The sequence below is a fragment of the Gracilinanus agilis genome, chromosome 3 (genome assembly GCF_016433145.1).
Source record: "Gracilinanus agilis isolate LMUSP501 chromosome 3, AgileGrace, whole genome shotgun sequence".
Taxonomy (NCBI): Eukaryota; Metazoa; Chordata; class Mammalia; order Didelphimorphia; family Didelphidae; genus Gracilinanus; species Gracilinanus agilis.
Genome location: NC_058132.1, coordinates 262983093 through 263006221, shown reverse-complemented (window position 1 = coordinate 263006221; position 23129 = coordinate 262983093). Strand labels below are relative to the sequence as shown.

The 23129-nt window shown below is 34.1% G+C and overlaps 1 protein-coding gene and 1 non-coding gene across 2 annotated transcripts in view; one reads left to right on the top strand and one right to left on the bottom strand.

Moving 5' to 3' along the window:
* Positions 1 to 8765: 8765 nt before the first annotated feature.
* Positions 8766 to 23129, bottom strand: part of KCNH7 (potassium voltage-gated channel subfamily H member 7) — a 606664-nt gene continuing 592300 nt past the window's right edge. Inside the window, exons 14-16 of the mRNA XM_044666562.1 lie at positions 16457 to 16625; positions 11074 to 11266; positions 8766 to 9035 (exon numbers count right to left, since the gene is read on the bottom strand). Of these exons, the coding sequence (XP_044522497.1) occupies positions 8766 to 9035; positions 11074 to 11266; positions 16457 to 16625 (632 nt within the window). The remainder of the gene's footprint in view (positions 9036 to 11073; positions 11267 to 16456; positions 16626 to 23129) is intronic.
* LOC123243437 lies at positions 16995 to 17101 on the top strand. Its single transcript, XR_006505962.1, has one exon. It is a non-coding gene; the product is annotated as a U6 spliceosomal RNA (small nuclear RNA).

Sequence of the window (23129 nt, the reverse complement as noted above, 5' to 3'; positions counted from 1 at the left end):
CATGCATTTCAGCAAGCAAAGTAGCACAAAATAAAAAACTCATTCATGAATTATGAATATTTTCCACATATATTTGTATCTGTAAAAGGCATTTTACCCATAAAGTAAATGTATGGGATTCATTGTGATTTATATTTTGTGCATCTTTTTGAAAAATACAAAAATTCATTCTTGTGATTATTTCTCTACTTGAACTAGATAAAATGAAATGTAATCTTGTATGTTGTTGTCACTCAGATTAACTAACCTTGAATAAATACTTGTCAGAAACTAGATTTTTGCCTTTGAAAGAAAGTTCTTAAAATCACCATCTGTAATTTTATTTTATTATAGAATTAGCAGTGCTTGGAAAATTAATAGGAATATTTAGTATTTATTTCAAAAAGTCCAAGAAATTATATATAGGAAGGAAAACTCAGAAGGATGGTAAATCATCTCCTCCAGCCCACCTCCCCTATCACTTGAAAATGCAGCCCAAGTGGTTTATTGATTTGTCTTGAGACATCAAAAAGTGTGCTTTAATTTATTTAAGCTGGAATCTATTATAGGGGATGTTATCAGATCTATTTTAGCTCTTTTAAATAACGATGTACTTATAAACCTAAGGTTTCATGTAGTGGGTATGTGTATAGAATCAGACTAATGGAAGATAGCCCCTCTTAAGGTATTGAAATATTTAGGGCCATTCTACACTTTAGTTAAGACTTTAGACATAATTGTAGTTGGATAATGTCATGATGCTCTTTTTGTGGTCCTAAAGCCAAAAGCTAATATTGCTGTATATTGAGCTACTGAGCTGCTCTTCTCTGAATTCAATTGCTTTAGTGACCCGCAATAGCTTTGGAAGCTTCCTCCAAATCTCACGTCCTCATATATGTTTATTGCTCTGTGCTTCTAAACCATCATTTATGCTAGCTTTTGCCTATTTGTTTTTCTGGAGAACATAAGGGAATATATTTTATTGATATATAATGAAAGAACTACTCGGCTTTTTATAGTATTTTGGGAATAATGAAATTAATGAGCATATCTATAGGGGTTGACAACATTTTCATATTGCTGTATTATTAGGAAGTGAGTTGGGCAGGGTCGGGTAAGGAATTTGTTAGGTGATCCACTTGGGTGGCACTAGAACCACATTTTCTTGTGGTTTCCACATTACTCTAAGACATACAATTAAACATGGGCAACTTGGGAACCTTTTAGGTTATGAAGTTAACTTTCCATGGCCATATTTTTGAGATTTGTGCCAGACAAAGTGGCCTGATGCTACACTTAACATTTCCAGGGTTGCTAAAGTCAGCCCTATAATATGTGAATACAAATAAAGCTAGCCATATGCCTTTACAAGCAGATGAAGTTTAATTAGATAGTACTACTTAACTATAAAAATATACATTGCTACAGTTACTGTAATTTCAAAGGAGTAACTAAGCAGTGCAAGTAAACATGCCCCAGAATCATACAGATTGGAAATCCATTTTCTTTGTATGTCACAGGCTAATTTTTGATTGACTCGAAACTGGCATTCTCCCTTGAACATGGGTCTAAATTTTCCCTGTATCTGTCATTCCAAAATTGTAACCTTATAACGAAGACAGCAGTTTTAAAATTTGGCTCTCTGCTTCTTTGCACTCTGCCACCTACTAATTGGTCAGAGTGCTCGTTGCTGACATTTGCTCAATGCATGCTACTTTATTTGCTTTTGTTTCAGCATTTATTTAAAGCAAGAATGTTTCCTTGTGTCAGTTTTAGGTTTCTTGGCAAAGAAAGTTAGAGTTATCAAGCCAAATTTACTAACATTCCTTAGCTTCATTTTCTATTTGAAAGTTCCACATTTTCAACAGAGGGACCAACTATTTTACTATTAGATTTTATGTACTATATTAGAAAATTCTTTGCAAATACAACTTTTTTACCCTTTTAAAGGAGGGACTAAGAAATGCATAGAAATTTTGGTAATTTGATAATTGGTAAAAAAAAGTTATTTTTCATTTTCCAGACTAGGGGAAAGAGAAAAGAATACATAGTGAGTTATGTAAATTCCAGTTTAAAATTAAGTTGTATGTTTAAAGATTATAAATCTTGCATAATAGGACAAATAATTTTTAAAAGTAAATTGCTATTTTAGCGAGTTCCTGTTGGATTACAACAAACATTTGAAAAAAAAACCACATTTCCTTAATTTTTAAACTTTATAGTTTTTGCCATATATCCACATTCTCACTAATCAGTGTTCTAATGGAACTCAGTAAAATTCAGCACTGTTCTTTAATTAAATGATTCCTTGAAATAAATCAGCACCATTATGCCTATATCTGGTACTGTACCTAATAAAAATGTTGGAAATAGAATTAGCCCCCCAAAAAGTTTCAAGTGTCTAAAGCCAGACAACCACCTTTGATGCCTCTAAACAGTCTTCATTTATGGGTTTGAAATTGTTCAGTTTTCTTATTCAAATAGTCCATAAATTATTTTCCTCATTCTTGAATCTGTATGTACATTATATTATCAGTACAACTTTTACAGCAGTTCAACTCCCTGTATGCTTTTTTAGCTACCAAAAATTTGTAATAATTTTTACAATGCAATTTACATTTTTTAAATATTTACAGTTATTTTCAGAGGGTTATTGCAAAACTTTGTGCAAGTGGTTTATGCTGTCCATATCACATACTCTTTGAAGAAAACATTTGCTAAAAAATAAATATTTCTGTACAGTTATTTCAAAGTCACCTTTGTGATTTCATGCTACATAGTATGAGTAAAGACATAGGGAAAAGTATAGTATGTTTTGGTAAGCTGTTTCTTTATACTGGAAACATTTCAGGATATTGACTACTTAAACAAAAGTACAATGAATGAGATTTTTTCCTTAGTCTTGTATGGTTGAAACAAGTGATAAAAAAGCATTCCTTTCAAAACATACTTTTCATTGGTTTAGTATTTTGAATTGTGTTCTCTCAGCCTTAGTAAACATTCTAACATCTTTCTTCTCCAATTAAAATCCCAATATAATTTCATATATTAGACACAAACATACACCTGATACTATGCCTCCCAATAAAATCAAAGGGATTTAGCTGGTTATAACTAGAGGTTTTTGAAATGTTTTTCTTAAGGACTTACTTGAACTTTTTTTTTTTTAAGAGAAAATATTTTCCTTACATCTAAAGGGATGATATGATATAATTGTTTCATGATGATACACAGAGAAGCTACTCAGGTTAAAAACAGAGAATTTGGAAATTCTGAGAGAGTAATAATAGTATGTTTTGTTAACAATGCACACAAGGAGGATTTAAGTGTTAAGTACAAAATAAAAACTTCATTTTTATAATGATGTTGATCAACACACAAGACTCATTAAAGGAATTTAGAAGGAAAAAGTGAACAGAAATGACAACCACATCATTCATTTCACCTGTATACAAATATACTTGGCTGTTAAGATCATTATATAGAGCTGTAAGGAAACAGATTTAAACATATGCAGAAATACATTAAAACAAGTTTACTAGGGGGCAGCTGGGTAGCTCAGTGGAGTGAGAGTCGGGCCTAGAGACAGGAGGTCCTAGGTTCAAACCCGGCCTCAGCCACTTCCCAGCTGTGTGACCCTGGGCAAGTCACTTGACCCCCCATTGCCCACCTTTACCAATCTTCCACCTATGAGACAATACACCGAAGTACGAGGGTTTAAAAAAAAAATTACTAAATGTTATTGGCTAATTCAAGGAAAATAAAAGAATGAGATTCACAGGTTTACAACCTTAGGATTCACCTAGAGAATGCTATGATTTCCTGGTTTGGGGTGTGTTTAGTATCTCAAACAGTGCTACGAAGCTCAGTTCCCTTGGTTGTGTGCAAATCAAAAAATATTTCAGAGGCGTTACTACTATAGTAACTTAATATACTCAGTTAACAGTTTGACTTTTCAAAGAAGCTACTGATATTGAAGTTTAAATGGACATGACATGCTGTATGTAACCATGTATTCCTGAAAAGTAGTCTGTAAATCAAAGTGTATATAATTTGATGGATCTATTTTTTGTAAGATTTGTCAGTGCTGCTTGATCTTCAGCTGGCAGTTTGGTAGCACTTTTCTTTGCCATTCTACTTCCCACCAAATCTCTTATCAGACAATATAAATGAGCACATTTACCATTAAAGCTTCCTGTTTAAAAAGTGCCCCTAAAATTAACTTTTTGTAATGCGAAGAGTTGCCCAGTTTATATTTTTGAAAATATATATTTTTTCTATATTGCCTTTGTATTACACAATGGACATTTGTACTGGGTAAGAAACATAGTCAACTTCTTTGTTCTAAGCATATACACATTGATCTGCCATTCATGTCTCAAGTATTTAAAAACAAGAGACATCTTTTAAAAGAACTAAAGGATTAGCATAACTTCCTTTAAATTGAGTGCAATTTAAGGGAAAAGCTATGGAGATATTTAAATGGGGGAAGCTTGAATTAAGTTTAAATATTAGTGTATCATTTTGATTGCTGTTATCTTAAGTAGTATTTTGTGGCCGTGGGTCAGATATTGTAGTGACTGAGAGGAGAGTGTCAACCTGAAAAGTGATTTTATTTTTTATTTTTACCCCTGAGCATTTGGTTTTTGCATTTGTTGGGGGCCAAAAGGGCAGAGTTGGCCTCGATGATTTTGAAGTTCCATTTCATCAATAACATCCTATGCTCATAGATATTTGAGGTCAGACTATTAGAAATCTCCAGAATTTATCTTGTCATTGCTATGCCATTCAGTTGGCTTTTCATTCAGACAAGTTTTGGGGGATAATTTTCCCAGGGGCCATTAAAATCAGTACAGAAAAGATTTTGAAATCATTGAAGTTACTGCACCAAAGATGTGCAAAAAGAAATTTTCTCTCATAGTTTTACCTCAATGTGGAAATTATCTTCAAACTTGTGAATCCAATCATCAACTTTTAATAATTTAAGTAAAAATCACACCGAATGGAATAGATACCAGGTACTATGAAACTACAGAATAGCGATGGTGTCACATATTCCTGATTTATGTTCAGTTAGAACAATATCTTGAGATAGGTTTTAAATATCTAGTTGTATCATATATGACTGATAATATTATGGACAATTATGCCATTTTCCTGTTTTGTTTTTTTTTTTACAAGAAGGTGCTAAAACAAGCATACAACTGTAGGCCACACACATTTGCTTGCATGTGATATCTGGTCTTTTTTGTAAAGTACAGATGTACGACTAGAGTTTTAATGGCATTTTATTGTTTTTATCATTGGGAAAATGGCAAATAATATTTTTAAAGTAGTTGAGATTCTTTGATTATCCTTTTCATCATGGACATGCAATTTAAGAACCTTTGCTGGCCAAATGGATGCAATTATTGCAACCTAAACAAATCATATTTCATCACACACTTATATTCTTCCACAGAGCATAATAATAGTCTATGCTGATAAATGCGATTAAAATAATTGCTTTTAATGTAAGTTAGCTCTGTAGATCAGGTTCTAATTATTTTTTAAAATTTAAAACATTAGGATTAACAAATTTCCCTCAGCAAATAGAGCCATCATTTTCAGTTGTATAGCTAAAAGATATCTTCTGGCAGGAGTTCCACAAAATAGACAATTCTTACACACAAAGAATCTGATATCAGTCTAAAGATCGTTAAAAGATGTCAGTGTGCTCTAGGATGGAAGAAGAAGTTTCCAAAGTTTGTTTTCTTTGATAGTAGCCTAGAAAAATTTTAACAATTAAAAAGCAGTCTACCTTAAAAAAAAAAAACAGAAGGCAGCCCCTAATGTCTGTTGGGTGAGCATTTATTAATTTTAAATCCTGTTAAAAACAATATTAGCGGGTGTTTCTTCATCCTAGTTTACTGGTTTACTAGTTAAAGTATAGAACACACCAGGAGGGGTTAGTTAAGGATAGGTACGATGGCAATCCACTAGAAAGATGAAATTTTAAGTCTAAGAATGTGTAGGCCATCTGCCTGTCTGGTGATAGCAGCAGAAGAAGAGATCTAAATGAATTGAGGTGTATTTAGATGGAAACTTGGGTCAGGCACCAAGGAACATTTCTAATGTTACAAGAAAGCCTAGAGGACTTGTAAGGACTCGGGTATAGACAAAAGTTGTTAAAAAAAAAGATTACTGACTATCAGTTCTGGACTTAGTTAATATTCTAGGACAGAACAATCAGACACCTTTTTTGTCAATGCTTTTTTTTTTTTTAAAGCCAAAAGGAAATTGAAAACGTGATTTTAAGAAAATCAGACCTGAGTATTTTACTCATTTCACTTTCCTTGGGCTGGTTCAGATTCCCAATTAAGTGTTTGATAAGTTTGGTAAATAGTCAGAGATGCTACCAATATTACTTTGTTTTCCATCTGACTAATCAAATCATATTCTGTTTCTTAGTCCTATTTTTATAATACAGTGCCATAAGGGGCCTTTAAGTTCCCCTCTAATTCCAAGATACTAACAAGCTACTATTTTAATTCAAAGGAATTAAAGTAGAAAAGGTTATTTTTATAATAAAATTTTAATTTGGTAAAATTCTTTTACTAATTTTATAATCATCTCATTCCTTCTTAAATTTCATTGAAAAATAGGTACCTTTGTGGAAGGCCAGGTATTGTGCTTGTCTATGCAATAAACATAATAGAACACTCCAGAATCAAACTATCTTGCTTAAATTGCCTGGTAAAACAATTTTTTGGTGACTATAATCTAAGACTCCCTAAACTAGGGGATAGCATTTCTTTGCCAAGTCATTTTAGCTGAAGTTATAACAAGAAAATGCCTGTAGTGAAGGTTGAAAAGCTGGTGTGAGTTTTTAAAAGAAATTTTGGCATTGTATAACTCAGTCCTAATCATTTGTGCATCTCTTATTTTCACAAATTAAGCAGTGAGAAAATATAATCATTGTGCAAATTCATTTTTCACTGCCCAACTAAAATCTAGAGGATTATTTAAAAACTCAATTGTGTTGTAGTTTTGGTAGCAGAATAGAGTCACTAGATCTACAATATGTGAATCAGTCAAATAAGAAATAAACCAAGATATTTTCAGCTTTAGAAATCACCTTTCAGATTTATAGGTAGTTAGATTTGTATATAAAGATAATAATATTACATATATATCCTAGAACGATAGACATCTACTTTACAGTACACAGAATACCAGCATTATTTTAATCTATCTTTTTGATGAATGGCAACAAGGGTTTAAAAAATTGTTAAAGAAAATGGAAGAGAACTATTTAAGTTTTTTTTTTTTTCAGAACTCACCCTCCAAAGTACATACATGTACACTAGCATTCAAAGAAATTAAAGTAGGGTAAATTTTTAAATGGAGGAAAACCTTAGTTAGGTGGAACTCAGTTTTCTAATGAATTGGATTTTTTTTTTTTGCTCTATTTTTGGGACAGGCTCAAGAAAATAAGCTGTCCCTTAGTGACACACTCAAAAAATTTATCTTCCAGGGCATGTTATATCCTGGAACTGATAAAAATTTTTGTCTAATCCCTATTATCTTTTATAATTCTTTACAAATGATATTCAGAATTACTTTGATGTTTTCTGAGTTCTTAGAGTATCAAAGAAAAATGAAATTACTTTCAGTATATTAACTTAAGGCAGGAAAATACTCTTACATATTTTAGAATGATCTCTACTTTCTGCTCCAAAAATCCTAGATACAAACTGGATTGAATTTTGTCCATTTCTTACCAGCATATTCAATAAGAATTCCCATTCTATAAACATTCTACTTAACTGAGGTTTTACTATGATGTTTTAGTCAAATAATGTACACATTCTTTAGCCTACATGATATGAAAGATAAAATGCAGAAAGACTCACATCCCATGTCATTGAGACATTTTGGAAGTTTTAGGGGCTGAGAATAAGATGGCAAAGTCTCTGAAAGGAGCAATGACAATGAAAATAGATGTGGTTCAGCATACTGTAAGGTTGAATAACAAGAAAGAACTGTGATTCAATCTGTTAAGCCAAGTTTTTTTAAGTTCCGAGGAGGGTCAAGAAAATAAAAATTAAAGATATGTGTCCTTTTGTATTCAAAGCAATATGTCAGTGGAAATCACTGAATTAATATTTTTTTGAATACAATTGGTGATAGTCCTTCAAGTCAAGGAGTTCAATCTTTTAAAGCATCTACACTTATGGGGAAGAGGTTATTTCCTCCTGTTAGTTATTTTATAATGCCTTAATGGAAGAAGTGCCATTAAATGTTCCATACAGAAAGATGATTACAGCTTTTCAAAATGGACTTACATTTTTTTTTTGTTCTTTGAACTTCAGATAAGCTAAGTTAATAAATTCTGAGTCATGTCCATAAACTAGGTCATCCTCTGACCTCTTATTTACTTGGAAGGCATTTTACAACAAAATACCATCTTAGTGAAAGCAGCAAATGATATTTTCCATGCAACATGAATTGGAATTTCCTAACATGCAGATTTAAAAAATAAAAATAGAATAAAAATATAAGGTGCCTTGAGATGCTGGCAGTTTTAACATTTGGAACATAGTTCTTAAGTATATTTACATCTAACTGCTCAACTTTACCTTACAAGCTTTAATTTAGGAAAATATACAGTACTTTTGCATATAATGGTAACTTGTTAGCCCCTGAGTCAAGTATAGAGGATTTAAATACAAAAGAAGGAAAACAGCCATTAAAAGCACTTACATTTTATATGAAGTAAATAGTAAAAAAAATAATAATAATGATTATTTCCCAGGAAGACCAGGATCAGAAACATGCCTATGAAGACCCAAGATTCCTATAGTGCTTAGGGAAGAATCTGGTAAAGAAGGATGATGCCTAATGGGATGAAGGTAAGTTTTACTGTGCTGTGGATGGAGCTCTAAAGAGCGATCAGGTTCTTGTTCTAAAAGTGAAGTTAAGTTGTCTTCTGAGGCTGTGTTCAGGTGCACCCCACTGGAGAGCGATTCTTTGGATTTAAGTTTAGATTTTTCAAGGTCTAGGAATTCAGGACACTGATGGGAAGAAGAAAAAACATGGCAATTTTACAAATTCCTTTGATAGCTGTCCAAAATATATTACCACCCCTTACTTCTCAAATCATTCATAACATCTAAACATATTAAACTATTTCTTTTCAAATCAATTTACATTTCTTTAGGGATATGATTTTGTAGTTTTTACCCCAAAAAAAGTTGGTTGCAAGAGAAAGACAAGGAGTGGAGATCCAAAATTTGCCCCCAAAATATTTTCATGTAATTTACAAAGTTCTAGGAGTTAGGGAATTCTGAGCTCGAGAAATTAAACTAGAAACCATTTAAAAATATTCTCCATATTTGCTTGAATTTTAGATTTATGAAAGAGCAGAGTACATTAGTTGCTATGAATAAAGGCTGAAGAAAGAGGAAGGAGCAGAGGGGAAGGAAAGGGAATATAACTACTTGTTATAAGGTAGAATCAAAAGGACTGTATAATTCTCTGGAAACAAAAAAAATCTACCAGATTATCATGTTTTTAGCTCTTAATGTAGTTACAAAGAAATGATTTTCTACTTTCATATTTTAGAAGGTTTCTATTCTGCTAAGAACATCTCCATATGCTTTGAACATAATTTTTCTGATTAGGATATATGGTATTAACTTTCCCATAATTTCTGCTAAAGTTTTTCCAAAAATAGTTTTTAATATTTATTAACTATATGTGAAATGTCAAATTTGCTTGTAGTATTTAAAAAGTGGATGCAGTACAGTCAAACAAACATCATCAAACACTTAATAAGTGCCATCACTTATGCTAGGTCACAGAATGAAACTGTCCCTCATGAGGGAGTTTATATTCCCCTGGAGGAGGGTGTAATATAACATATAAATAAATAAAACACATTTGTGATAATTTGAGGTAGAAAAGGACGTTTAACACCAGGGAGTTCAGGAAAGGCTTCCTGTAGGAAACTACAAATGACCTGAACCTTGAACATTTGCTAAGAATTTTAAGCAGTGGAGGTGAGGAGGAAATTCATTTTAGGCACTAGAGACAAGCTTTGCGAATTATGGAAATAGGAGTGAAATGCTAAGTTTGGGGCAGAAAACAGAGTATCTGAGAGGAGTAATGTGTTGGGAAGACTGTCAGAAGCTTGACTGAAGGACCAGTCTGGGAAGTGTGCATTTCTATCCTTTAGGAGTAGGGAACCACTGAAAATTATTTACAAAGGTAATGACATGACTAGATTTTGGAAGATTATTTTGACAGCTGAATTGAGGATAGAATGTGGTAGAAGCTGGGAATCCAATTTTAGAAGGGGGATGAAAAATCCTGAGGGTTCATGTGAGGAGGCAAGGGGCCTAGATGAGATGTATTGGAGAAGCAGAATACATACGAATTGGCTGCTGATTGCATATGGAGGGTGGATCAGAGGGAAAGAGTTGAGGATGGAAACAAAGATATGAACCTGGGAGAGTGGGGAGATGGAGGTGCCTTTACCCAAAACAGGAAAATTTGGAGGAAAGGCAGATTTAGGGAGGAAAAGAATGATTTCCATTTTGGACATGTTGAATTAGAGATGCCCCACAAAGTACACTTGGAAATATTGGATTAGAGTTTAGGAAAGAGATCAGAGTTACTCATATATTTCTTGGGAAACTGAATATACTTTTCAATAATTTGAAAATAAGGTCGAATCTTTTACACAAATAATGATCAGGACTACTTCCAGGAAGAGTTTCAGAACCAAGAACATATAATACTGCATTTCTCTCCTCTTCCTTCTCCCATTTATATACATGGGTAAAATCAATTTAAAAATTAGTTTAGAAATGGAGGGGAGAAGAAGACAATCCATATCTTACCCATTCTACTTGGTTAAATGTTGAGGCCATTTCAGCAGCTTCACACCCTCCCCTCCAATTGCAACTCAACTGAAAGCAAGTCACCTCGATTCCCTATATTTTAGGATCTAATCTTCCCAGAGCCTCAGAAATGTAGTCTTCCAAAAGAGTGTTTAGATAATATGAATTCTTTCCAAATAACTTAGAATTCAGTTCTCTCTGTACTTACCTGTGAGGAAGGACTGAAGCTTCTGTCAGTTTTAATAGATGCTACAGTTTGATGAGTTTTCATCACTTTGAGAGTTGGTCTTTGATATTCTGCTCCTGTTGTTACCATACTATACGCAGGTGGGACTACTGGTGTTTGCCTCTGTAGTAACTGCAGAATAGTTTGAATATCAGCTGTCATTTGAGATTCAAGTCTGCAAGAAGGACAGAAATTGGGTTATGACTGGTCACAGATAAACATCCTACGGTAACCTGAAATTCAAAAGTATTTGAGAAAAATTCAGATTCTACCCATAAAAATAGTTGTGCTTGTAACAGGGAAGACAGAAGGGGGAGCACTAAGATATGTGACAAACCTGTGCTTTCCTTTCTGCAACTAAAGGAAAATGAAAAAAAATGTTTTTCCACCAGATCCAGACATTTAAAAAGATACAAATGGAATACATTTGGTGGAAGAGAATAGACAAGCACAACAGCAATCCTGTTCTTTAACCCCTTTTAGTTTAGGGGGTAACATATATCTTGAGGTTCTTTCAACACTGATTTCTTTATTGTCCTTTGTTAGTGTCAGTCTTCTTGGAAAAAAACATTTGACTTGACAGTCTCAAGGGAACTTGAAACTCAAGGGAAAACTTGAAAAAAAGTGAGTTAAATTTAATCCCACAAACATTTATCAGGTACCTATACTGGGCAAGGCATTGTTCTGGGGACACAGGAGAAAGCAAATCAAACCATCTCTCCCTCCAAAAAAACACAACAGAGTCCCTGCCATCTCTCAAGAAGCTAAATTCTACCAGGAAAGTTGTAACACTCAGGAAAAGTCCATATATGCAAAGTAACACCCTCTCAAAGACCCCTGGGAACTGTATTTCTTCCCATTTTGAGAAAAGAAGGAACTAATGGCAGATTGGAAATACAGGGTAGGGGTTCTTCTTGTACAATAGGAGTTTTGAGGATCTTACTAGGGAAGGAAGGAGAGGAGAAAAAGGGAGATAGTAAAACAGCTTGAATGATTTCATAACTACACATCAAAGAGCAAAATTACTGTGAAGAGGGGCATTTTATTAAAAAAAAAACCTTACTTGCCATCATAGAATGAATACTGTGTCTTGGTTCTAAGGCAGAAGAGTAGCAGTTAAGTCACACAGCTAGGAAGTTTCTGAGGTTGGATTTGAACCCAGGACCTCCTGTCTTTAGGCTTGACTGCCAATGCACTGAACCACCTAGCTGCTCCCAAGATGGTTTAGCTCAGATACCATCTATGTATGAAACCCTTTTTGATACCCCCAGCTGATAATCTACTCTCTCTCTCTCTCTCTCTCTCTCTCTCTCTCTCTCTCATATATCCATCTCTATCATCTATCATCTATCTGTCTTTATCTAGTCATATCTATCTATCCATATCTATCTATACCTGTCCATCTGTATTTATCTATCTATCCATATATATCTCCACATATGTGTATTTCTTAACTATACATATGCTATATGTATTTCTATATGTACTTGTTATCTGCTCCATTAGAATGTAAATTCCTTGCCAGTTGGGATGGTTTCATTCTTTTAAACTTGTATCTCTGACACGCACAGTGTAGATAATGAACAATTACTTGATTTTACTGCTTAATTAAAATGTTTGATAACACCAAATAAGAGTGTTTCTGCTCTTCTGCTTTTAGAAAGAGACATATGGATTTATTGGTTTTGAGTCAAAATGAGCTTAATCTAAAATTAGCTTATGAAAAAACTTTTCTGGATGCTCTTCTAAGCACCACACTGTTGACTTCCACTCTACCATGAAAGTTGATTAGAGCCAAGATTTAGCATGCAGACTGAAGGGCAAGAGCAGAAAGATGACAAAGTTGATGCTACTGACTACAGACTATTTGCTCTCCCCCCGATCTCAAACTCTTCTCTCTATGGTCTAATATTAGACTCTTAAAAACATCTGAATCTTGTCTGAAAAGAGTAATGACTTCTTTTAATGTGAGGTCTAGCTACCTTCCTCATATTAATTCACTGTTATCTGCTATAGAATTTCTTGACATTCTGGACTTAGTGTTTTTTTTTTTTAAATAATAACCCTTACCTTCTGTCTTAGAATTGGTACTGAGGATCAGTTCCAAGGCAAAAGAGCAGCAAGGGCAGGACAATGGGGGTTAAGTGACTGTTAAGTGAGTTGCTGGGGGTCACACAGCTAAGTAGTGTCTGAGGCCACATTTAAACTCAGAAGCTCTCCTCTCTAGGCTTGGCTCTCGATCCACTGAGCCATCCTGCTGCCCCGACTTACTGCATTTTTTGTGGTTGAGGGTCAGGTCAACTAGCATTTACTAAGCACCTACTATGTGCCAAGCACTAGAACTACAAAGAAAGGCCAAAAAAAACCCAAACCTACCAAAAAACTCCCAACCCTAAAAAATGAACTCAGACTAGTCCTTGCTCTCACAGAGCTCAGTCTAATCTGGGAGACAAAATGCAAACTATAGACAAGAGTAAATAGATCTTCTCTGTCTATAGTCTCTCTGTCTCTCTTATCTATCTGTCTGTCTGTCTATCTATCTATCTATCTATCTATCTATCTATCTATCTATCTATCTGTCTATCCATCTATCTTATCTATCTATCATCTATCTATCTATCTATCTATCTATCTATCTATCTATCTATCTATCTATCTATCTATCTATCGTCTGTCTCTCTATCATCTATCTATCAATTATCTATCTGTCTCTCTATCTTTTATCTCTCTCTATTATCTATCTATCTATCTATCTATCTATCTATCTATCTATCTATCTATCTATCTATCTATCTATCTATCTATCTATCTATCTATCTTTGATAAATTGGAGGTAATATCAGTAGGAGAGTATTAAGATTAAGGAGTACTGGAGGCAGCTAAGTTGGCTCAGTGAATTGAGAGTCAGACCTAGAGATAGGAGGTCTTGGGTTCAAATGTAGCCCCACTTTCTAGCTGTGTGACCCCCAGCAAGTGACTTAACTCCCATTGCTAGCCCTTACTGCTTAGAACCAATACACAGTATTGATTCAAAGATGAAAGGGAAGGATTAAAAAAAATTAAAAAGAACTGTAAAAACTTTCTTACAAAAGGTTTAAATGAGACTTTTTATGATAAAAAAAAAAGGTTCATCCAATGGATAACTACAAACTCTTAGGGCCTCAGTTTTGTCACCTGGAGAAAGTGTACCTTAATGCAATTTGTTGCTGTTGTTTAGATCTTTTTCAGTTGTATTTGATTCTACATAACCACATTTTGGGGTTTTCCTGGCAAGGATACCGGTGCAGAATGCCATTTTCTTCTTCACCTCATTTTATAGATGAGAAAACTGAGGCAAATGTGGTTAAGTAACTTGCTCAGGGTCACACAACTAGGAAGTGTCTGAGGGTCAGTACTTTATCTACTGTGCCATCTAGCTGCCCCTATACAAATCACTTAGATACTTATTAGCTGTGTGACTTTGGGCAAGTCATTTAGCCCATCTTTCTCAATTTCCTCACTTGTAGAATGGAGATAAGGATAGCATTACCTTCCAGGGTTGTTGTGAGGATCAAATGAGATAATAATTGTGAAGTGCTTAACACCTGACATAGTAAGCATAATATAAATAATAACTACATTGTTGTTGTTAGAAGGAGTTCACAGTATAAAAAATGTTGGGAATTATCGTACTGTCATTGATGGTTTATGATCTTTATTGGTGATGGGAGTTCCCATGCCAGGAGTTCCTTACAGTTTTGAAATCACAAATCCTTTATGTGTAGCGTCTCTGTTATGTTTAAGTATAGAAAAAAGCATCACTTGCTCTAGAATCAGAGAACCTGTGTTCAAATCCTACTTCTTTCACTTATTCCATTTATAAGTAGAGCAAATGGGTCTCAGTTTTTCTGAGTAAGGGCATTGGACTAAATCTCTTCTAGCTCTAAATCTTTGACCCATGGCTTAGTGATTAGATTTTACTTTGTATGCATCATATGAGTTTAATTATCTATTCAACAATAATCTAATAAAATTCTATAACACGTTCCTCACAACAACACTTTAAGGCAGAGAATACAATGATAATTCTTTCATTTTGAAAGTAAGGGAAAAGATGTTCAAAGAAGATGTGAAGTACTCAAGACCACAGAAAAAATAAGTATAAATTCTAGGGTTTAGGACCATAGTTATAAATGAAATCATAGGAAAAAGGAGCCACTAAGTGTCTCAGTGGATAGAGCGCTAGACCTGGCATAGGGAGAACCTTCCTTTCTTTCTTTTAAAGTTCAAATCAGGGCAGCTGGGTGGCTCAGTGGATTGAGATTCAGGCCTTGAGATGGGAGGTCCTGGGTTCAAATCTGACCTCAGACATTTCCTAGCTGTGTGACCCTGGGCAAGTCACTTAACCCCCATTGCCTAGCCCTTACCATTTTTCTGCCTTGGAACCAATACACAATATTGATGTCAAGATGGAAGGTAAGGGTTTATTAAAGAAAATTCAAATCATCAAGATACTGGTACTATTATTTACATGCTGTTTGCATGACACTACACAGAAGTAGCAGCTTTCTCAATACATTGTTCTAGTTTTTCATCTCTTTTGGTCAGTCCATCACAGTCATGTGAAAAAAAGAGTCATCTGGATCTTGTTATACACATTAAACTATTCAGTTTGGTGATTCATCTTTATGTCTGTAGTACAACGTGGGACATAAATCTCAAAGCCTGATTAAAGTTTTTGAAATAATTATTTTTACAGAGCGTCTTTTTTCATTTAATTCAGACCTTCCTGAGGCTTTGAGGTCATCATGTTCAGCCTGGTTTCTTTCTTCTGTAACTAACCAATGAGATTCTGAAGATTTGACCTATAGGCTCTGGCAGCCTCCTGGAGCACCCCAAGTCAACCCAGGGAGCTTGAGGAGAAGCTGGCCCCCGAATCTCCTCTGGCCTCCAACACTTCCTAGCTCTGGGACCCTGGGCAAGTCACATCCTCAAATATCTATTTCTTACTGCTCTTCTGACTTTGATTCTAAGACAGAGTTAAGAGTTGGTTTTTTTTTTTAAAGGAATCACATAACAAGATGGACTATTTGACTGAAGATCATGTTCATTTTATGACCAATTTTAAAGTAGCAGCAAAGCATACAGCTGCATCTCTTAAGTGCTACAAAAAAGACGAGATAAGAGAGTTTATTTTTTTAAATATCACTCAGTTATTCATTCTCAGCTGCTTTAAAGTTCTATTCTCTAAGAAAAGACAAGGCATGTGCATAAGGTAGGAGAGGTATAGGATGAATTTAGTTTCTGACGGTAAGCCTAGAAACAACAAAAAAAAAGAAGGACCCATTTTAACATTGCCTTATGTCACACACTTGCTTCTTGATACCTGTTAAGTTGTTCTTGGAGCAAATCTAACCGATGTTCCACTTCTCCATATGTGAGATCACTTTCAGTTTCACAGATTCCCCATGTCACTCGGTGGTAGGCTGAGGGACTAGACACCTCTTGGTGTCCCCTGGAATTCTCTTGTTCCCAATTTCTTGCATCAGTGATATCTATGGAAAATAGCAAGGTTTATATATACTTGTAGCATTTCTTTTCACGAATTGCCTTCCTAAATCTAAGGAACTGAGAATAGTTTTGTTTGATAGAATTCTCAAATGTTGTAGCTAAAAGAGACCTTTGAGATCAAATAGTTTAAAAACCTCTTTATTTGTACAATCAAAGAAACTGAAACAAAGAAAATTAAGGTGAAATAATTAGCCTAAGATGACACAATGAATTTGTGCCACAAATAGGCCAATACAGAGCTTGTTATACTAGGCTTGTTAACTGTCGACATTTCATATGTTTATTTGCATGTAAGTAGACTATGTTGCATATTCTGGTTTATATAAAATGAGCCATGAAATAGTACCCTTTGTACTTACTTTAGGAGACTATATATTAAAACTAGAACAATAGAGGGAAGATTAGTATGTCCCCTGCATGCAAGGAAAGCATGCAAACTGTGGAACCATCCCTTTCTTTTTTTATAAGGAATGTATTCAGTTTTTAAGTATAAAAGCCATTCGTCAGTTGATAAATGACCAATGGTTATAAATAGGCAGTTTTAAAGAGAAAAAATACATAGTGCCAACAACCATATTTAAAAAGATTCCAAATCATTAATAGAGAGAAGCAAATTAAAGCAACTTAGTTCACAAATAGTTGATAAAAACAGAAAATGACAAATGTTGAAGAGGCTGTTGGAAAACAAGAATATTAACATTGAGATGGTGGAGCTATGAATCACTTGAAAACACTTTGGAATGATTCCTGCCAAGTTACTCCAGTAATATGATATTTAAGGTCATCTTCACCAAAATATTAGCATCTCTTTTTATAGTGGCAAAGAATTGGAAACTAAGGTGGTTTTTATCAAGAGAGGAATGACTTTAAAAAAATTACAGTATAGGAATGTAATGGAATATTGTTGTGTTGTGAGAAATGATGAAAGAAAAAAATGATGTTTTCAGAGAATCCTGGGATGACTTCTATGAACTGATACAGAGAGGAGGAACAGAACCAGAACAATTTATAAAATAAAAACAATATTGTAAAGACAGGTAACTTTGAAAGACTCAAGAACTCTGAGTGCTTTGGTCATAATTCCAAGATGATAAATTAGTGCAACCCACTTCATGACAGAGGGGTGATGGACCAAAATATCAAAATAAGACATATTTTAATTTTATTTTTTTTAAACATTTTTAAACCCTTAATTTCTGTGTATTGACTCTTAGGTAGAAGGGTGGTGAGGGTGGGCAATGGGGGTCAAGTGACTTGCCCAGAGTCACACAGCTGGGAAGTGTCTGAGGCTGGATTTGAACCTAGGACCTCCTGACTCTAGGCCTGACTCTCAATTCACTGAGCTACCCAGCTGTCCCAAGGCATATTTTTAGACATAGTGTAGGGATTTGTTTTGCTTATTTGTTTATACCATGCCTATTTGTTTATAATGGTTTTACCTTTCTCTTTTTTTGTCAATGGGGGTGGGGTTAAGAGGGAGAGAAATAAGTGCTTAATAACTGGAAAATGAAAAATGAAAAAAATGTGCCCTAAAAATTTAGGCTTTCTGCCAGTATTAAACAAACAAACAAAAAATAATATGGTGAAAACATGATTAATTAAAGAGTAGGTTAATTGGATCAAGGCTTTTCAGGTATAGGGACCTTAGAGTCTATTTAGTCTAACCTCATTTTACAGATGAGGAAATTGAGTCCCATAAGGATTAAATGACTTGCCTTAGATCACACTTTTAGGACCAGAGATGAAATTTTAACTCTTGTCCTATGATCCCAAATATACTGCTGAATTCATGGTAACAGACTGTTTTTTATAGATGTTAATTGAATTATCCTAATTAGAGGGGTCAGAAATTTCAGGGAGTTTCTGCTAAGGACTTCTAAATAAGGCTAAGAAGATATAGGAAAAGTTGCCCCTTTAAAAACTGTGGAATGTCAAAGTGGAAAAGATGAGAAGGGAAAGAAACAGTTAATGCTGGATAGGCTAGCAAATAACAGGCTTATTATTAGTGGAGCGATTACTTGGTCCTTTCATAATGGGAAACAATTTAGAACTATAGGAGAAAAGTTATTAAATATTCATATGCTGAGAAAATATTATAAAGATGTAAAGGACCAATTCTGTATATACCACCTTTTTCAGTAGCAAAGAACTGGAAACTAAGTAGGTACCCATTAATTAAGAAATGGCCAAATAAAATATGATATATGAATTTAACAGAATGTTATTATATTGCAAGAAATTATGAATATGAGAAATCTGGAGAAATAGGGAAATGCGTATATGAACTGATAGGGAAGTATATGGAATAAGGAGAACAATATTCACAAATACAAAATTATAAGCCAAAGCAACACAAAAATAATTCTTTTTTTTAGACCCTTACCTTTCATCTTAGAAGCAATACTATGTATTGGTTTCAAGGCAGAGGAGTGGTAAGGGCTAGGCAATGGGGGTTAAATGACTTGCCCAGGGTCACACAGCTAGGAAGTGTCTGAGGCCAGAGTCGAACTCAGGACCTCCCATCTCTAGGCCTGGCTCTCAATCCACTGAGCCACCCAAATGCCACCCCCCAAAGTAATTCTCATGATTAACTATAGTACCATAGAACAGATGAAAATATGGAATTACCTCCTTTTGGCAGAGAGCTAGGGAGAATGTTATATAAACTGTCAAATAGGATCTCTGTCACTTTGTTTTATTAAAGGGGAGGAATTCAATGGGCAGAACATATTGGGAAATGGCTGTAGTGTAAAAACAAAAAGGCATCAATAAATGTTTTTAATTAGTTATGGGAATATGATGATAATTCTAATAATTCTCTTAATAATTTCTCCTCTCAGTCAACCAACCTGACTCCTTTTACCTTTTCTTACAGATCCTAGGAAAAAACCCTAAACTCTTTCCTCTTTGTTTTTCATGCTTTTATGCTAATGTTTTGTCTCCTATGTATTATTTAAATCATATTACTTATTCATCTCAGCTATTCCATTGTTTTTTGAGGTTAAATTATTTTGCACATGTTTATTTCTAAAAGGGAAGCAGTGTAAAAGATATATCATCAAAGAAATGTATGATGGAAAAAAGATTGAGAGGGAAAAATGGAGAGCAATCCTGCACAGTGCACTTGGCATCCGCGTAATAGCAGAGAAAGTTCTTTACCTTCTTTTTTTTACATACTTAAAAAACACTATAAGTCATAGTTTAATAAACTAAAGAGAATAGGAGTACATTTAATTTCAAAGATAAAAGGCATTTAAATATTTACATTTTTTAGCATGTGTCCAAATACAATGATTTTAATATACAGAGCATATTTGACAGGTATATTTTGGAAACACATTCACTAATGATATTAAATTTACCTGTTAGAATTGAACAGTCTTCAAATAAATAGAAAACAAATAATGCTAAATCAGAACCAAGAATGTTGATGTTAAATTAAAAAAAGGTCTCTTGCATGATGGGTGAATCTTCAGTGGTTAATTTATAGGTGTATATAGATAAGAGTCATCCATCATAAGGTAACATAGATAGATAGGCTGAGATATGCATTGCTGGTGAGATTACTCACAGCAGTGAGCTCGCAGGTCCATTTGAATATTAATCTTTAAAGTTTTGCTTAAATTTTTTTTTTCTTTAAACCTTTACCTTCCATCTTGGAATTAATACTGTGCATTGGTTCCAAGACAGAAGAGTGGTAAGGGCTAGGCAATGGGGGTTAGGTGACTTGCCCAGGATCACACAGCTAGGAAGTGTCTGCGGTCAAATTTGAACCTAGGACCTCCCATCTCTGGGCCTGACTCTCAATCCACTGAGCCACCCAGCTGCCCCCTAAAGTTTTGCTTTTTCACAAAAGCTCTATTTCAGTGCATTACCATGAAATGGAAGTGACTTTTTTCTCATTTTTCTCGAGAATACCCTATATAAGATTTATTTTCCAGTTGTCTTTTTAGGACAAATCCTATTTTTCTTTTATTCAAGGCATGAACCAATGTATTATATATAATCTATATGAAAATCTCTACTTCCCACCTCTCCTTTCAAATCACTAACTGGTTAATGATTGAAGCCACCCATAAAACATATGAGTTGGGAATTTTAATCCAGAGAAAAATAACACTTGTTAAACATTTTTTTCCTTATTTTTGAGAAAAATATCCTAACTATAAGGGGAATGAATACTCCCAATTATTCCTTATGTTTGTATGCAATCATTTGCATTGCAACAAATTTTAATTAGCTAAAAAGTGAAGACAATTCAATTCTATAAAAATTCATTTAGACTTCTACTTGCAGAGAACTGGAGGAGACAGAAAGGTGAGTAAGGCTAAGTTTCTGATCTCAAAGAAACTTACAGTTTGGTAGGATTGGCTATTTATAGCTTTTGCTTAAAAGCTTCTTTTTGAGCTCCATGCCTTTGGAAGAAACTATAAGAATAAAAACTAAATGACACAGCCTTCTTTCCTCTGAAGCTGTATGAATGAAAAGTGTTGGTTCAAGACTTTTCATCTGACTAGATCCCAAACCTCACAATCCAGAGACTATATTAAGTTGTTTTTTTGAATGGTCTATAATTCAACTTTAGGTCACCTTTGGTAAATGATGTTTTATTCTAATTTTTCAAGATTTAATTTTTCTTTCAAGGAAAAAAAAGTGTTTTCTCTTCTTCAAAACCTACCATCATTGGAAATATAAAGAAAAAGATAAACAAAACCTTTGTGACAAATATGAATAGTCAAGCAAAATGAATTCCTTCATTGGCTAATGTAACAAGGTGTACTTACTCAATTTTATGGCAGGACAGAGAATACTTGGAATTTTTTAGACCCTTTGTATTTTAAGGCATGACATTAGACTTGTTGATATGGTTTAGCAGTCAGAGCAGGCTCATACTTTATTCATCTTAAGACTGTAGAATCGATAGGATTTTCAGAAATAATATTCATCAAGCTAAACTCTATACTTTCCCAGGCCAGAAAGGAGCAGAAGGTATGTATTATCAGTGAGGAATTGAATGAAATGATTTCTATGTACTCTTCCCACATAGACTAATTCTGTGATTGCCAAAAGCAACTTTACCAAGAAGACTCTTAGAGACTGGTCACTAGATGCTTTGATTTATTACTAAAACTTCAGCAATATCAGTAAAACAGTGAAGAAAAGGTTAAATGAGATTATGGAAGGATTTTACTCACAATAGTCATGTAAAGTAGATAGTGAAAATATAATTGCCACCATTTTATAGCTGAGGAAACAGGCTCTGAAATGTTATATGACTAATCTATGGTCATTTCCATTAGAAATTATAATAGTAAATATTTATGGAAGGTTTTGAATCTAGATCTCCTGGTGCCAAAATTCTATACCCATTAAGTAATTTATGCTGCCTACCAAGTATCTCGGGAGACAGTGGGTGGGTCAGATGACAATTTGAAGTCCTTTTCACCTCTATGAATCTGTGAATACTTATTTCTCCAAAAATGGAGAAAGGTAACCAAATATCTTCTATTTTTTTTCAGTGCCATATTAAAGTTTTATAACCTTTTAGGGTCACTTTTCCTCTTGTTATCTTTTTATCACTGGATTTACACAAATTTTTTTAATGAGGGAGCTGCAATTTTGACATTGCCTCATGGGAAATAATGAGCATACTCAGAGGCTGCCTAAAGAAAAAGAACTTGAGAAAAATAAAGCCTTGTCCTCTGAAAGTGATGAACAGACCGTAGGCTAAGGGTCCCTAGATTTCAAATAGGTGTTAATTTCTTTGATTCAATCTTTTAAAATTTTATGGATTGAAATTCTGACAATTCTAATAACAGTATACCACTTCTTTTAAGAAAATATTTTACCAGAGAAAATAAAATGGAAACGTATGTAAAAAAAAAATAAGGAAATAGTTTGTATTTGAGTGTTAAATAATTAACAGATTTCTTTTTGGAATTATAATTCTTTCTTCACATGCCCTCTTTACATTAGCCTCTTAAATTTAAGATGACTATTTCATTGAGTTTGTCAAATAGTTGTTAGCTTCATAGAGAAGTCAGATTTAAATTTAGAATACAGAAATTATTTGAGTGATATAGCTATGTGTCCCTATCTGTAATTACCCTTATTTTAACATGCTGGACAGCCAGGTGGTACAGAGGATAGTGTGATGTGTGTCTGGAATCGGGAATATTTTTTACTAGCTGTGTGGCCCTGGGCAAAAAACTTAACCCTGTTTGCCTCAGTTTCTCATCTATTAGGAAACACCAGAGAAGGAAATGGCAAACCATTCCATTATTGTTGCCAAAGAAACCACAAATGGGGTCATAAAGAGTCAGACATGACTGAAACAATAATTGGTAGGGTTGTATTTAAATATCTGCTAAGCTAGGCTCTTATTGATCATTCCAGTATTACTTCTCATTAGTTCCCTTTGCATACTGTTTCAGCCAATCTAGTCTTGTTATTTCCTGAATTTGGCTTTTTATTTCCTTCCTCCATAT